Source organism: Pristiophorus japonicus, chromosome 5 (assembly GCF_044704955.1).
Source record: "Pristiophorus japonicus isolate sPriJap1 chromosome 5, sPriJap1.hap1, whole genome shotgun sequence".
In the NCBI taxonomy this organism is placed as follows: Eukaryota; Metazoa; Chordata; class Chondrichthyes; family Pristiophoridae; genus Pristiophorus; species Pristiophorus japonicus.
The window spans coordinates 37,536,986-37,553,985 of NC_091981.1; the positions used below are offsets into that span (position 1 = coordinate 37,536,986).

Genomic DNA, 17,000 nt, shown 5'->3' on the forward strand with positions numbered 1-17,000 from the left:
AGCGATCCCTGTGGCACACCACTAACCACTGACTTCCAACCCGAAAAGGACCCATATATCCCGACTCTCTGCGACTAACGCAACTGCAACTGTAACTGTCACCAATGTAAGTTCATGCAAAGCATTCATTTATGAGCTGCTGATGCAACAGTTTTGCAGCTGCGTAACTCCCACGGGGCTTTTCCAGTCTTGCGGCGGAGGGGGAGATGGGTTCATCTCCCCGGGGTCCTCATCATCCTCCTCCTCCTCGTCTGCCTCTTCCGCCTCCAATCTCTCCTGAGGTGGACCGGCAGCCCCATCTAGCAATTGTTGTCCTCTCCTTCTAGCTAAGTTATGCAACATGTAGCACACCATAATAAACTCAGCGACCTGGTCAGGGTGGCATTGCAGGCTGCCTCCAGAGTGGCCCAGGCATCTGAAGCGCTGCTTCAGCACTCCAATTGTCTTTGACGATATTGCGTGTCGCTATATGGGTTTCGTTGTAGCGCTTCTCGGCTTCCATCTGGGGATTACGCAGAGGGGTTATGAGAGAGCTGGCAAGGCCATATCCTTTATCCCCCAGCATCCAATCGTGACCTTGTGGCTGACTCTTTAACAGGTCAGAGACAGTGCTCTCACGCAAGTTGTGTGCATCATGGATACTGCCTGGAAAATTAGCATTTACTACCATGATAATTTGGTTGTGGTCGACAACGAGCTGCACATTCAAGGAGTGGGATCCCTTTCGGTTGGTTACGAAACACCTCCGCATCCTGTAAAGGTGCTCTCAGGGCGATGTGCGTACAGTCTATTGCTCCCTGCACCTTGAGGATGTTTGCTATTCGAGAACGCCAAAGCCCTCCAGGTCTGTGCCTCCCTGGTCAAACGGAAGCTTATAAAGTCCATGCAGCGTGTGTAAAGTGCTTTAGTCACCTGTCGAATGGAGCAATGTATGGCATGCTGAGAGGTACCACAAATGTCGTCAGCTTAGGCCTGAAAGGAGCCTGATGCGTAGTGCCGCAGTAACCTTTACCTCAATGGGCAGTGCAGTCCTGATGGTGCTGGTAGGTGCAGATTTCCCTTGATAAGCTGGCATATCTCAGCGATGATCTCCTTTCGGAAGTACAACCTCTTATGGCACGTGTTATCGAAGTAGTTCAGGTATGATTGCTTTCCCCTGTAAGTTCGTCGGGTGTAAGGTCTCCTCCTCCGCATCAGTCTGCCATCTCTTTGATTGGGAACATAATGCTCTTCAATAACCCATCTTCAGTCTCCAGCATGTGATTATTCAACAATAAGGTTAAGGAAGTTACAGACCCCATCAGTTTTGCTATAAATGCCCTAAATTTTGTCCTCAATAAATAGAAATGTGAGCAGATGATTGCCAGTCAGTAAAGTCCATAACATAACTCAAATTATTTCTCCTGATAAGCCCCTTCTTCAAGCAGCCTTTCACTTCCTCCGACATTCAAAATAGCGTCCACAGTGCCGAGCCGTGCCGAACAATGCCAGTCAGGAGCAGCTTTTCTCCAGCGATCTCCTCAGCGAGCGATCAACCTGGCGATGTGCTGAAAGTTGCAATGGCCGATCACCTCGACGATGTGAAATTCTTGCCATAAATACCATAAAAAGCAAGGGATCTAGTACTAAGCCCTGCAGAACCCCACTGGAAACATTCTTCCAGTCACAAAAACACCCATCGATCATTACCCTTTGCTTCCTGCATCTGAGCCAATTTTGGATCCAATTTGCCACTTTGCCCTGGGTCCCATGGGCTTTTGCTTTCACGACCAGTCTGCCATGTGGGACCTTATGAAAAGCCTTGCTAAAATCTATATACACTACATCATACACACTGCCCTCATCGACCATATTCATTACCTCCTCAAAAGATTTAATCTAGTTAGTCGGATAGGACAGTCCCTCAATAAATCCATGCTGACTATCCTTGATTAATCCGTGTCTTTCTAAATGAAGATTTATCCTGACCCTCAGAATTTTTTCCAATAATTTTCCTAACATCGAGGTTAGGCTGACTTGCTTGTAATTACTCGGTCTATCCGTTTTTCCCTTTTTAAACAATGGTACAACGATAGCAGTCCTCTGGCACCACATCTGCAGCCAGAGAGGACTGGAAAATCATGGTAAGAACCTCTGCTATTTCTTCTCTTGCTGCCATTAATAGCCTGGGATACATTTCATCCAGGCCTGGGGAATGATCCACTTTCAAAGATGCTAAACCCTGAATTACTTTCTCTCTCACTATGTTTATTTCATCTAATATTTCACACTCCTCCTCCCAAAGTCTGCATCGCCCCTCTCTATTGCGAAAACAGATGACAAGTATTCATTAAGAACCATACCCAAGTCTTCCATCTCCACAAACAGATGAACTTTATGGTCTCTAATAGGACCTACTCTTTCTTTAGTTATCCTCTTGCTCTTAGTGGGCTAGAAACTTGTTTTTTAGTCATAGCGGTATTTTCTCAGCATTTTGCCAAACATAGAAACACAGAAACATAAAAAATAGGTGCAGGAGTAGGCTATTCGGCTCTTCGAGCATGCACCACCATTCAATAAGATCATGGCTGATCATTCCCTCAGTACCCCTTTCCTGCTTTCTCTCCATACCCCTTGATCCCCTTAGCCGTAAGGGCCATATCTAACTCCCTCTTGAATATATCCAATGATCTGTCATCAACAACTCTCTGCGGCAGGTAATTCCATAGGTTAACAACTCTCTGAGTGAAGAAGTTGCTCCTTATCCTAAGACTATGTCCCCTGGTTCTGGACTTCCCCAACATCAGGAACATCCTTCCCGCATCTAACCTGTCCAGTCCCGTCAGAATCTTATACGTTTCGATGAGATCCCCTCTCATCCTTCTAAACTCCAGTGAATAAAGGCCCATTTGATCCAGTCTCTCCTCATATGACAGTCCAGCCATCCCTGGAATCAGTCTGGTGAACCTTCGCTGCACTCCCTCAATAGCAAGAACATCCTTCCTCAGATTAGGAGACCAAAACTGAACACAATACTCCAGGTGGGGCCTCACCAAGGCCCTGTACAACTGCAGTAAGACCTCCCTGCTCCTATACTCAAATCCCCTAGCTATGAAGGCCAACATATCATTTGCCTTCTTCACCGCCTGCTGTACCTGCATGCCCACTTTCAGTGACTGATGAACCATGACACTCAGGTCTCGTTGCACCTTCCCTTTTCCTAATCTGCCGCCATCCAGATAATATTCTGCCTTCGTGTTTTTGCCCCCAAAATGGATAACCTCACATTTCTCCACATTATACTGCATCTGCCATGAATTTGCCCACTCACTGAACCTGTCCAAGTCACCCTGCAGCCTCTTAGCATCCTCCTCACAGCTCACACCTCCACCTAGTTTAGTGTCATCCGCAAACTTGCCGATATTACACTCAATTCCTTCATCTAAATCATTAATGTATATTGTAAAGAGCTGGGGTCCCAGCACTGAACCCTGCGGCACTCCACTAGTCACTGCCTGCCATTCTGAAAAGGACCTGTTTATCCTGACTCTCTGCTTCCTGTCTGCCAACCAGTTTTTTATCCACATCAGTACATTACCCCCAATACCATGTGCTTTGATTTTGCACACCAATCTCTTGTGCGGGACCTTGTCAAAAGCCTTTTGAAAGTCCAAATACACCACATCCACTGGTTCTCCCTTGTCCACTCTGCTAGTTACATCCTCAAAAAATTTCAGAAGATTCATCAAGCATGATTTCCCTTTCATAAATCCATGCTGACTTAGTCCGATCCTGACACTGCTTTCCAAATGTGCTGCTATTTCATCCTTAATGATTGATTCCAACATTTTCCCCACAACTGATGTCAGGCTAACTGGTCTATAATTACCCGTTTTCTCTCTCCCTCCTTTTTAAAAAGTGGTATTACATTAGCTACCCTCCAGTCCATAGGGACTGATCCAGAGTCGATAGACTGTTGGAAAATGATCACGAATGCATCCACTATTTCTAGGGCCACTTCCTTAAGTATTCTGGGATGCAGACTTTCAGGCCCCGGGGATTTATCGGCCTTCAATCCCATCAATTTCCCTAACACAATTTCCCGCCTAATAAGGATATCCTTCAGTTCCTCCTTCTCACTAGACCTACTGTCCCCGAGTACAATCGGAAAGTTATTTGTGTCTTCCTTTTGAAGACAGAACCGAAGTATTTGTTCAATTGGTCTGCCATTTCTTTGTTCCCCATTATAACTTCATCTGAATCCGACTGCAAGGGTGCTACGTTTCTCTTCACTAATATTTTTCTCTTCACATATTTATAGAAGCTTTTGCAGTCAGTTTTTATGTTCCCTGCAAGCTTCCTCTCATACTCTATTTTCGCCCTCTTAATTAAATCCTTTGTCTTCCTCTGTTGAATTCTAAATGTCTTCCAGTCCTCAGGTTTGTTGCTTTTTCTAGCAAAATTATATGCCTCTTCCTTGGTTTTAACATTATCCTTAATTTCCCTTGTTAGCCACGGTTGAGCCACCTTTCCCGTTTTATTTTTACTCCAGACAGGGATGTACAATTGCTGAACTTCATCCATGTGATCTTTAAATGTTTGCTGTTGCTTATCCACCGTCAACCCTTTAAGTATCCTTTGCCAGTCTATTCTAGCCAATTCATGCCTCATACTGTCGAAGTTACCTTTCCTTAAGTTCAGGACCCTTGTTTCCGAATTAACTCTGTCACTCTCCATCTGAATAAAGAATTCTACCATATTATGGTCACTCTTCCCCAAGGGGCTTCGCACAACAAGATTGCTAATTAGTCCCTTCCCATTACACATCACCCAGTCTAGGATGGCCAGCCCTCGAGTGGGTTCCTCGACATATTGGTCTAGAAAACCATCCCTAATACACTCCAGGAAATCCTCCTCCACCGCATTGCTACCAGTTTGGTTAGCCCAATCAATATGAAGATTAAAGTCGCCCATGATAACTGCTGTACCTTTATTGTACACATTCCCTTATTTTTTGTTTGATGCTGTCCCCAACCTCACTACTACTGTTTGGTGGTCTGTACACAACTCCCACTAGCATTTTCTGCCCTTTGGAATTCCGCAGCCCCACCCATTCCGATTCCACATCATCCAGGCTTATGTCCCTCCTTACCATTGCATTAATTTCCTCTTTAACCAGCAACGCCACCCCGCCTCCTTTTCCTTTCTGTCTATCCTTCCTAAATGTTGAATACTCCTGAATGTTGAGTTCCCAGCCTCGGTCACCTTGGAGCCATGCCTCCGTGATGCCAATTACATCATACCCCTTAACTGCTATCTGCGCAGTTAATTCGTCCACCTTATTCCGAATACTCCTCGCATTGAGGCACAGAGCCTTCAGGCTTGTCTTTTTACCACACTTTGCCCCTTTAGAATCTTGCTGTAATTTGGCCCTTTTTGTCTTTTGCCTTGGGTTTCTCTGCCCTTCACTTTTACTATTCTCCTTTCTATCTTTTGCTTCTGACTCCATTTTATTTCCCTCTGTCTCCCTGCATAGGTTCCCATCCCCCTGCCATATTAGTTTAACTCCTCCCCAACAGCACTAGCAGACACTCCCCCGAGGACATTGGTTCCGGTCCTGCCCAGGTGCAGACCGTCCGGTTTGTACTGGTTCCATCTCCCTCAGAACTGGTTCCAAGGCCCAGAAATTTGAATCCCTCCCTTCTGCATCACTGTTCAAGCCACGTATTCATCCGAGCTATCCTGCGATTCCTACTCTGACTATCACGTGGCATTCGTAGCAATCCTGAGATTACTACTTTTGACGTCCTACTTTTTACTGCTAATCACACCGCTATAATTTCGAGGCCTAACATTCGGGGGAAAAATGCACCCAACAGTAAAAAGCAAACCAGGAATTTTCTGCAACTTTTCTCCGAGGCCGATACCGCTGTGAGTTGGGCCGAGGGTGGGGGGCAAAACGCAAAAAAAAAAAATTCTAAAAAAAAAAAATCACAAAGCATTCACAAGACCCTTTTCTCGCGAACAGCTGCAAAAGAATAAAAAAATAAAAACTTTAACTTACCTTTTTTGCAGGTCTTCATACTTACCGCCTTTCCAAGGACTGCAACACAGCTTTTTCCCTGCTGGTTTTTTTGGTCCTATCTACGGGTCACTGCTGAGCCAAATATCGGGCAAGAGCGCTTTTTCCTTGCACGCGGCGGTCCATTCCCCAAGTGGTATTTCAAACCACCGGCGCAAGACTTCAGGAAATTTCCCGCCGCATCGTTTTCCGCCAAAAACGACGGAATATCGTCGAAAACCCGGCGCAAGGTTGGAGAATTTCCAGCCCAATGTATTTATCAAACATCTTTGGGTTTTGCTTGATTTTACTTGCCAACATTTTTTCATGCTCTCTCTTTGCTTTCCTAATTTCCTTTTTAATTACACCCCTGCACTTTCTATACTCCTCTAGGGTTTCTGCCCTCGGATGAGCTTCCTGTATGCCCCTCGACATCCAGGGAGCTCTAGATTTGTTAGTCCTACCCTTTTTCTTTAAGAGAACATACTTGCTTTGAACCCTCACAATCTCCTCCTTAAATGCCTCCCACTGCTCTGACACTGATTTACCTTCAAGTAGCTGTTTCCAGTCCACTTTGGCGAAATCACATCTCAGCTTAGTAAAATTGGCCTTTCTCCAATTGAGAACTTTTATATCTGGTCTATCTTTGTCCTTTTCCACAACTACTGTAAATCTAACGGAATTACATTCACTACCACCACTGATACCTCTTCCACCTGCCCAGCTTCATTCTCTACAAATAAGTCCAGAATCACCCCCTCCCTTGTTGGGCTTGCTACGAACTGGCTAAAAAAGTTCTCCTGAATGCATTTTAGGAATTCTGCCTGCTCTATACCCTTCACACTAATTGTATCCCAGTTAATATTTGGGTAGTTGAAATCCCCTACTATTACTGCGTATTGTTTCTGCTCTTCAGAAATGTGCCTACATATTTGCTCTTCTATCACCCTTTGACTGTTTGGGGGTCTATAGTACACGCCCAACAGTGTTATCGCCCCTTTTTTGTTTTTCAGTGCAAACCATATGGCCTCATTTGATGGCCCTTCTAACATATCATCCCTCCTCACAGCTGTAATTGTTTCTTCAATTAATATTGCGACTTTTCTCCTTTTATATCCTCCTCTCTATCACGTCTGAAAACCCTGTAGCCAAGAATAATGAGCTGCCGTTCCTGCCCTTCTTTCAGCCATGTCACATGTAATAGCTACATCATACTACCATGTGTCTGTGCCCTCAGCTCACCTGCCTTATTCCCTAGACCGCTTGCATTAAAGTATATATCAGTTAGCACTGCCAGACTCCCTTGATTTCTATTTTCTAGCCTTGGATTCCTCTCCCTTCCAAACTCGATTAATAATTTTCGGTCTTCCAATTCCAGCTTAGCTTCTCTCCCTTCTGAAACTACTCTCAAGTTCCCATCCCCCTACCTAGTTATTTTAAACCCTCTCCAACAACACTAGCAACCACCGTCCCCGCACCCCGCCCCCTCCAACCCCCTCCAGTGAGGATATTGGTCCCAGCTCTGTTGAGGTGCAACCTGTCCAGCTTGTACAGGTCCCACCTCCCCCAGAAACAGTCCCAACGCCTCAGGAATCTAAAGCCCTCCCTCCTACATCTCTCCAGGCATGGATGCAGCTGCTCTATCCTCCTATTTCTGTACTCACTAGCACATGGCACCGGGAGGAATCCAGAGATTACTACCTTTGAGGTCCTACTTTTTAATCTCTTTCCTAGCTCCCTAAAATCTGCCTGCAGGACTTCATCCCTCTTTCTACCTATGTAACATACCATCCTGGAGTCACATCTGCCGCCGCAGAAACGCTTGTCTGTTCCCCTAACTATTGAATCCTCTACCACTACCGCTCTTCTACTCTTCTTCCTCGCGCCCCCCCCCCCCCACCGCAGCCCCCCCCCCCCTGCCCCTGGACAGCTGAGCCACCCATGGTGTTGAGGACTTGGCTCTGGCTGCATTCTCCAGAGGAACCATAGCCCTCACCAGTGTCCAGAACTAATAACCAAAAAACTGTAAACATTTCTCCTGTTTCAGCCTGCAGGGGGCCCACATTTCCTTTTGCTTATCTTTTCCTTTTTACCTATCTATAGAAGCTTCAACAGTCTGTTTTTATGTCTCTCGCTAGTTTACTCTCGTATTCTATTTTCCCTTTATTTATCAATTTTTTCTCCTCCTTTGCTGAATTCTAAAATCCTCCAAATCTTCGGGCTTACTACTTTTTTTTGGCAACATTATAAGCCTCTTCCTTTGATCTAATACTATCTTTAACTTCTCGTTAGCCCCAGTTGGACCATTTTTCCAGTGGGTTCTTTGTGCCTTAAGGGGTTGTACAGTTTTTGTAAATTATGCATTAATTCTTTAAATGCTATCCATTGCTTGTCTACCTTTTAATGTATTTTCCCAATCTACCTTAGCCAACTCGCCCCTCATACCTATGTAATTTGCTTTGTTTAGGCTTAAGACCCTAGTTTCGGATTTAACTAAATCATTTTCAAACTCAGTATAAAATTCGATCAAATTATGGTCACTCTTCCCTGAAGGTCTCTTTAATACAAGGTTATTAATTAACCTTTTCTCATTGCACAATACTAGATCTAAAATAGCTTGTTCCCGAGTTGGTTCCTCAACATATTGATGTAGAAAACTATCTTGTATACATTCCATGAATTTGTCTTCCATACTATTACTGCAAATTTGGTTTGCCCAATCTATATGTAGATTAAAGTCCCCATAATGAATGTAGGCCACTTATCACCCAGCGCCCAGGAATGGACAAGACAGGAAAGTGGTGAAAAAGAATAACATTGATGTGAGCTACATAAATAACAAAAGTTTATCAAACCATATTCTCAGACACACATGTGCATACCCTTGTGCAACCACAAAGCCTTACTCTTCCTTTATCTGCTGCTCCTCTGTGGTGCAACCTGTGTGGCTTCAGCAGAAGTAGAGGCAGTCAGCTCAAATCCATGCTCTACCTGCTGAGATGCTCTTGACCGTGTCCACTGGGTTTTGGAGCCCGTGCGGGTCCCGCCAAAGACTCTGCGACCAATACCTGTGCAGAGGCAGACTCGGCCATCGGGAGCTGAGGCAGTATGTGGGCTATGGACTGAGAGATGGGCTATAGGTGAGATGTGGAAATGCTTTGAGTGGAGTCTCCACTTCCATGATCCCTTTCACCATCATTCTTCTCGTGGCCCAGCTGCACTTCACTGCTACCACTGTGCTGGAGAACACATTGGTGCAGATCAATGCAGCGCTGTAAGGCCCAGGCCAAGGTATCTGTCAACCCATTTAAGGTGGCAGACATGTTGGCATCCAGAGTCTGTACAGTGGTGTTCAAGGTGTGCATGGACTCATTTGATGGAGCGCATGGCAGTTAATGGCACTGGCTACTCTATCCATGGAAGAACACATCATCTCAGTGGCCTGCGACATCACCACCTTAATGCTTGAGGTGGACTCCACCAATCTCTCTGCAATCGTGCTGAGTTTACTTTGAAAGCCTGACAGTGCATTACACATTGTCTGCAGCTGCTCAATTATTTTCCTCTTCATCAATGGCCCCAGGGTACAGGACCTGAGTTCATCTTTGCAAAGTTTAGAGAGGTCTGCGTCCTCTGACACAGTTTCTCCGCAGCTGTTCCTGTCTCCACCATCTTCACTTGTGAAGTGTGAGTCACCAGGTGGAAATCCAACTATCTGTTTTACTGGTCTCACCAAAGTTTGAGTATCTGAGCTGGTGCATGGACTGAATGAGTCCTGTGACAGTGCACTCTCAGAAGGACTCAGCTCCTCTAAGGACCCATCGCCCAGAACATCCACCAACTCCTGCTGCACACATGAAGGCCCTGTGGGAGATAAAAGACATGAAAATCCCTCACCACATTTAAAAGATACTTGGATGTGCATTTAATGTGCCGTAACCTACTGGGCTACAGACCAAGAGGTGGAAAGTGGCCTTCGGCTAGATAGTTCTTGGTCAGCCGGCATGTACACCATGAGCCGAAATGGTCTCCTTCCATGTTGTAAACTTCTATGATTCTATGAATTAGTCATTGCAAGGTAAGGATGTTATAATTTATCACAATGAAGATGATCATATTTCATTCGCTGTTGAAACCATGTCAACATGACTGAGTGCCGTATGACATTTGGATAGCTTTTATTTCATTGTGTCACCAGGTAGCTGGGAGCTCCCAATCTCCCATCTCCGACAACATGGGACGCCAAAACTCCACTCATTTCCAACACCTCCTCCTCTACAGTTGTGAGCTGCGTGATCTGCAGAGGGCCCCCTTCAGTTCATTCCCTCTCCCTGGTGTTCTGTGCTCTGTTCTCCTGCAAGTAGGGAAAGAACAGACCTATGAGTAAGGGTTATGGCATGTGTTCATCCAATGGATGGAGTGCATTTGGTGAGGGTGACTATCAGTGAGAGGCATGACATTGCATAAGGAGGAGGGTAAGTGGGAGTGGTGGATGGATAAAAGGTAATGTGAGGAAGTGCATAGAAAGAGAAGGATGGGTGTACCTACAAGGGAAGTGGGTGTGAGGAGTGATGTGATGGAGTTGGCTTGAGAAGGCAGAGTGAGGTGGGGGGATGATGCGCACAGCAGGATGTAGGTAAATGTGTCACTGGACTCACCTTTCCTGATCTGCTTAGGTCATTAAATTCCTTTCTGTACTGAATCCAGGAGCGTGGCACTGAGCTCCTGCTGCTGACCTCCGCCTAAACCTCCAACCATGCCTTCTTAGTCTCAGCAGCAGGCTTCTTCCTCCCATTGCTTCAAGACACCTCACAGTCCCCAGCACCATATCCAGGGAGGCTTTAGTGAAACTGGGTGCAGCCTTTGCCCAGCTGGACTCCATTCTGACAATTCCAGTTCTCTGATAGCCAACTCCAACTGCTTCAACCTGTATGTTTGGATTGTGCCTTTAAATACTGGAGCTAAGATTGCGTCATGCGAGTTCATCACATGTCCGCTTCCAGCGACTGGACGGGAAAGCCAGAAGTAAAATAATAATTAAGTGGCTGAATTAGAAAACCACGTAGAGAGGCGTTGCACTTAATTACGGGTTTCCCACGTGTTATTGGACGCCCCCCACCCCCCCCACCAGTGTTTTAAAAACATCTCCAATACTAATTAACTTCTGAAGGAATGAGACTCCACACTTGTAAAATAACATTTTCAGGGTCAGAGAGGTTGTTTGGCAGTAATTTTATCATGGCGTTAAGAAAAATCACTTACTGGTGAATGCACCAGCCCGGACTTTTTCCTCGCATCTTTATTGGGAACTAGTGGATAAGTACTCCAAGTTCACACCATTACAGTGATTTCAATGCCCATCTATCAGTGAGGTACTGCACGCTAAAGGGCCCAGAAGAGCCGAGGGCCGAGGGGCAGCATGGGCCAGCCCACACTGCAATATGTGTGTGCGCTAGGTCCATGCAGCAGATCAAGTCTCCAGTCCTCCTAGTTAACCCTTGCCACTGGATAAAGGCCGTGTGATGGTCACCACACGTTAAAAAAATTCTTGCACAGGCGTCTTCCACCCCCTCAATTGGAGTTCAGGATAGGAACATCGGGTCCTTCATTGAAACATCTGTGAACTCGTGGAAGCAAGTCATCCTCATTCGAGGGACCGCCTATGACGATGATGACTGCACCCTGTGGAAGAGCAGCATTTATCTCTGACAGCAACTTCTGGATTTCCACGTTTTACTGCACATGTGCGTACTTCAGAAGTTGCTGTCAGATTTTCTGCTTTATAATGGGGAACGCTGTTAGCCTCACCGTTATTCTCATTGCAAAATGTGGGCCAATTTCATTGGAGTCCTGCTCACTGTCTGTTGGCACTAAAGTGGGTTTCAGAACAATCAGTTCATGCATTCAGCGAGACCATCTCAATTTTATCTGCCCACCTCCTGCGATTTGAGAATAGATTATCCGAAGGCAAATCACTAACCAAATCACTACTTAGATGCTTCCCTGGTTTTAAGGGTAATAAAGCACATATACAGTTGCAATTAACATCTTTTTTTAAACTTCAAGTACATTCATAGATCATTAAGACTTCAAAAAAATATTGGTTAAATACCCTTTGGCAGAGAGATGACCAAATGCAGATTACTTGTCAGAAGGAAGAATGTCACTGTCGCTTCAAACAGCTTCATCTCGACCTGAGTTCCAATCAATCACCCTACCAAAATACAAGAAAACACATCACATGCCTCAGAAATGTCGCAAACCATGCCTCCGCACTAATATAGGTTGTGAATCTGAAAGAGTTTAAGGTCTAGATTTAAAACCGTTTTGTAGTCAGCCTCGTGTTGACGATTGCTTCTACTCAATCTCATCCCGTTATTTTCCAATCGGTAAAAACAAGGCTATTTTGTCCCATCCCAGTACAGATGTGCCCTCGCAGTTATAGAACTGTCCATGCGCAGATTCGTAAACTTCACCCATTTAACCGTTGCAAAATCATTCTGAGCGGGAAAAAATGTATCCGTGCAATTGTAAAGCAAATATCGTACACTCTGAAGGAATATACATGCATAAATCTATCTGATAATCTCACACTTGCGCCTGCATGCGACAATTACGAAAGAGTAACATCGGGCCGGAAAACTATTGCACCGCTTAAACAAAAAATATACACGAATGAAATACACCGTGCTTTGGAATGGAGATGATACATCTTTTGATAAAACTCGATATTTAAATATTTATTCCTATTTTTTTCTGCAGTTAAAATGTTATCTCTGCCTCTCCAAATGACATAATTTCAAACTTCGAATGAAAACAAAATCGCATTAATTCGTTTCCAACCTGATTCTGTTTTTAATCCCTTGCACATTAAGTTTCTGCTATGACCAGAATTGAATTGCCTGGTTGAGCCCATTGAATACTGAGCGGCTCCCTATTCCTAAAATTCATCATTCTGCAAAATATTCGGACATATCCTCCCAATACTTTTCAATCCGAATCTCTCAAATCGCTCACTACCTCGACTCAATCTTCCTACTGCACGCACCAAGAGTGTTATTGCTACAGATGTTTTTAAATATGTACATATTTTTTTTGAAGCATTGCATATTAAACGGAAACATAAATGTATAACCTAAAGGCGTTTAAAATCTATTCAGTGAGTATATTTTTTGCTCTACATTAAATCTATAAACTATTTAGCAAAATGTTACAAACCACACCAGAGGCTTTTGATCCGCCCCTTCAGAAAGCGAGTTTCGAACTACAAACTTAGTGCACTGTTTGACACTTTATTAAAGTGCTCGCATGCTCCTCCCCCTCATCGTCGCCTCAATTAAAAAGGGGACATGTCTCCAGCCTTGCATTCCCCGCATTCATACCCGCCCTCGGTTTTCCCGATTCCAGGAATATGACCGGACCAGCTGCGGACGCTGGAGATTAGAGACCCCCAAGTGCATCCTGCCCCACACTTTGTACTTGGAGAGAACTGGAGAAAGGCAGCAGGTTGGAATACAGTGTCTGGAATTGCCTGCAACAGGACGGCCACTGCAAATGGTACATGTCGATAGAAAGATGTTGGGCGCATTGGAGAGAAGGGAACCAATTGCAAACTACTGTGTGTGCCACAATGGACATTCGGAATTTCAAGGAGTAGATAAACATGTGTTGCAACAGCAAAAAGTGCCAGGCAGCGCATCACCTGCTTTTATATGGCAAACTCGGTACCAGTAGGAGTCAGTTACATCTGGTCTGATATCACAGCCAAATGGGCGGAGTTTCAAAGAGCGATTGATACAATTCAAAAAAATAAAGGACTCAATTTTCCCCAGACATTTGTGCCATTTTTTTGGCGCGTGCCGCTTTCTTTGGTATAAGTTTTTAAATTAAAATTTCCTCAAGGAATCTGCGCCAGTGTAACGGAGTTCGTTACGATTTTTTTAGGTTCTTTTTTTACCTCATGTCAGCGCCAGTTTTTATCATTTTTCAAAGTTTGCCCCCCCAAAATTCTCCGAGGTCGGTGTATCTGGCCACTCCCGCAAAGCGTTCTGGTGAGTTAAGAGAAAGCAGCGCACATTGAAAAATCGGCCATGAACAATGGCAAAAAGACGCCATTGTTTTTCATCGAAGTTTTGGAGGGAGCGAAGAACACTTTCAATATGCACAATAAAGATTGTTTTAAATTACCTTTCAACGGAGTAGATGGAAGTTGGATGGAATTCTGAACTTTAAATTTTTTTTTTAACTCACACGCCACCACCGAACATCTTCAAACAGGGCTCGAGGGTCGCAGTATCGGCTGGCAGAATCCGCCCTGTGCCCGGACACAGGGGCTCGGGGCTCAGCTGCGAAACAAGCCCGGGAGTGGGGGAAGGGGGAGTGGAAGGTGACGATTGGAAGACTGCACTAGGCATTGAATGAGCCCAGCTGGGTTGGGGGGGGCCGGGTGTGGGGGTGTGGGGGGGAGCGGTTGGAAGGTGCTATTGAACATGATCAGAATAAATCACAAGACTGCAATGAGCCCGGGGGGGTTCCCGATCACTGCGCTTGCTCAGACCTGGGTGTTGTCCATACAGACATTGTGGAGAGAGAACAAAGAGCCGATCCTGCCTGCCTGCCATTTTGAGCTTCTTGCAAAGGTAAAATTTAAACATAGGGGCACTACTGATAATGCCGTACCTTGTGCATGCCTTCTGCATCATGGTGCTGCGGAGGAGATAATTGATTGAACGTCATCGCATGAGGAACCTCAGAGTCCGTAGGGTGCTGGGCAGGAGGCCTTACCCACCTCGGGTATATCGAGACATGCGTTTGTACCTGCACCTGAGTGATGCAGATTGTGTCAGAAGGCTGTGTTTCTGCAAATAAGTTGTAACCGAGATCTGTGAGTTGGTCAAAGCAGACCTGCAACCTAGGAGCATCAGGAGGACTGCTTTGTCAGTTGAAGTGAAGGTTACAGCTGCACTTTTATTCTATGCATCCGGATCCTTCCAAGCTGCAACTGGGGACATGTGTGCCATTTCTCAACATGCAACTCATGTCTCCTTTCGGCAGGTGACTGCTGCACTATATGTCTGCAGGAATGACTACATAAAGTTCCCAATGATCGCCCAGGCAATGCGTGACAGGGCGATGAGCTTATCCAGGATTACTGGCTTCCCCAAGGTACAGGGCTGCATTGATTATATCCACATCGCCTTGCGAGTACCTTTGGAGGATTCCAAGATGTACAGGAACAGAAAAGGCTTCCACTCCATTAATGTACAGCTCGTGTGTGACGACATGCATTGCATAATGGAAATGATGCTTCTTGAGTTCCAAAAGTTGTGTTAATAATTGAACAAATAATGGAAATTATTCAGTTATAATGTAAAATATATTTTATTCAAAAGTTTAACAAACCCATTTGTACTTAACTTAACTTTAATAAAAATATTCTTGTATCCAACTTTAAAGTTTTCAGTTATGATCACTTATAAATTTAAGATCACTTACTAACTTTAAGATCACTTACTAACTTTAAACTTGTAAATTTACATAACTTACAAAAAGCTTTTAATTTGAGAACAACAGTTACAACAGTAACGGCAATTATAATTACAACAACAACAACAGCAGCAGCAAAGAAAGGCTGCACCCATCTCTCCTCCAGCATATTCTACGAACGTCCACCATGGTAGTCTTGGTGACTCTACCACCCCTGCCCGCAGGCGGTGGCGCAGTATTTCTGGTGTTGGTACCAAGTTTATTCTTTCTAACATCTCAGTTAATATGCACCTGTTGTGGGTGGTGGGCACATGGCAATGTGGAAGGCTTGGCTTGTGGCTCCTCAGAGGCTGGTCTGGGGATTGGAGTGGGAGCGACAGTTGATTCTGTCAATGGGTGCAGGGTCTGGGCGTGTCCCCTTATTGCAGTAGCTAACTCCAACATGCCTTCCCTCATGTGCCCTGACAGTGTCTCAATGAACTTCAACATTCCCTCCCTCATGTTCACTGAGAATGTCTGAACTACTTGTGACATTCCCTCCCTCATGCTCAGCTGATATTCCCTCACTCATGGTCCCGGACATCATTCCCATTTCTCGTGAGTGTGTTGTTACTTCTCCCGACAGACCCGATACTTCATCACCCGCCCCAGTGATGGTGTCCAGGAATGATCGCGTAAGGTCAATGCTCTCCGCACTCATTGACAAGATGCGAACCACATCTGTTAGATCCTGCACCTCAGGATAGCGCAGTCGTGCTCTCCTTTCCCTCTTCGCCCTGGGTGTGGCTCGCAGCATCCCAGCAGGTCCCGCAGCCTTGGACGGTGGGGCCCTGGGTGTGCTTCACTGCATCCCTCTGGGACCCGCAGCCTCGGATGGTGGGGCCCTGGGTGTGCCTTGCTGTACCCCACTGGGACCTGCAACCTCGGATGTTGGGGCGCTGGGTGTGCCTTGCTGCACCCAACTGGGACCCACAGCCTCGGACAGTGGGATACCATGGAATGTCCCACCAACACCCAAACGACTAATCAGGGAAGGGGCTGGCACCTCAATGGGCGGCACCTGCACCTCCTCAAAAGTGAGTACAACAGTGGGGGCTTCATCCATCCCCTCCCCCTCACCCCCATGCTCTTGATCTGGAAGGTGGGTTTGGAAGATGTTCTCTTCTTCAGGCTCGTCTTCGTCTGTATCTTCTGCAGCGTCAGGGTTGGCCTCAAGTCTGCAAAATATAACAGAACAGACAAATGGTTAGCAGCAGAGGAGGGGGCAGAATGGGTGGCATGTGCAGGCACACACAGCGCAGGCAGCAGGCTGATTTGAAGGACCACGATGAATGATAGCACATTGCATCAACTGAAGCATAGCTGAGAGAGATATCCCCACGAACTGAAGCATGGCTAGCCTGCGAAGTACTTAACATTTAGGAAAGCCAGACTGTGGAATTTGCAGGATTTACCCTCTCCTTCGCGTGTGGGC

At 45.6% G+C, this 17,000-nt stretch overlaps 1 protein-coding gene across 1 annotated transcript in view; it reads right to left on the reverse strand.

The window, feature by feature from the left end:
* Positions 1–12,488, reverse strand: part of LOC139264064 (collagen alpha-6(VI) chain-like) — a 178,460-nt gene extending 165,972 nt beyond the window's left edge. Inside the window, exons 1-2 of the mRNA XM_070880162.1 lie at positions 12,364–12,488; positions 12,153–12,254 (exon numbers count right to left, since the gene is read on the reverse strand). Coding sequence (XP_070736263.1) covers positions 12,153–12,228 — 76 coding nt within the window. The 5' untranslated portion in view covers positions 12,229–12,254; positions 12,364–12,488. The remainder of the gene's footprint in view (positions 1–12,152; positions 12,255–12,363) is intronic.
* Between the last annotated feature and the right edge of the window lie 4,512 nt (positions 12,489–17,000).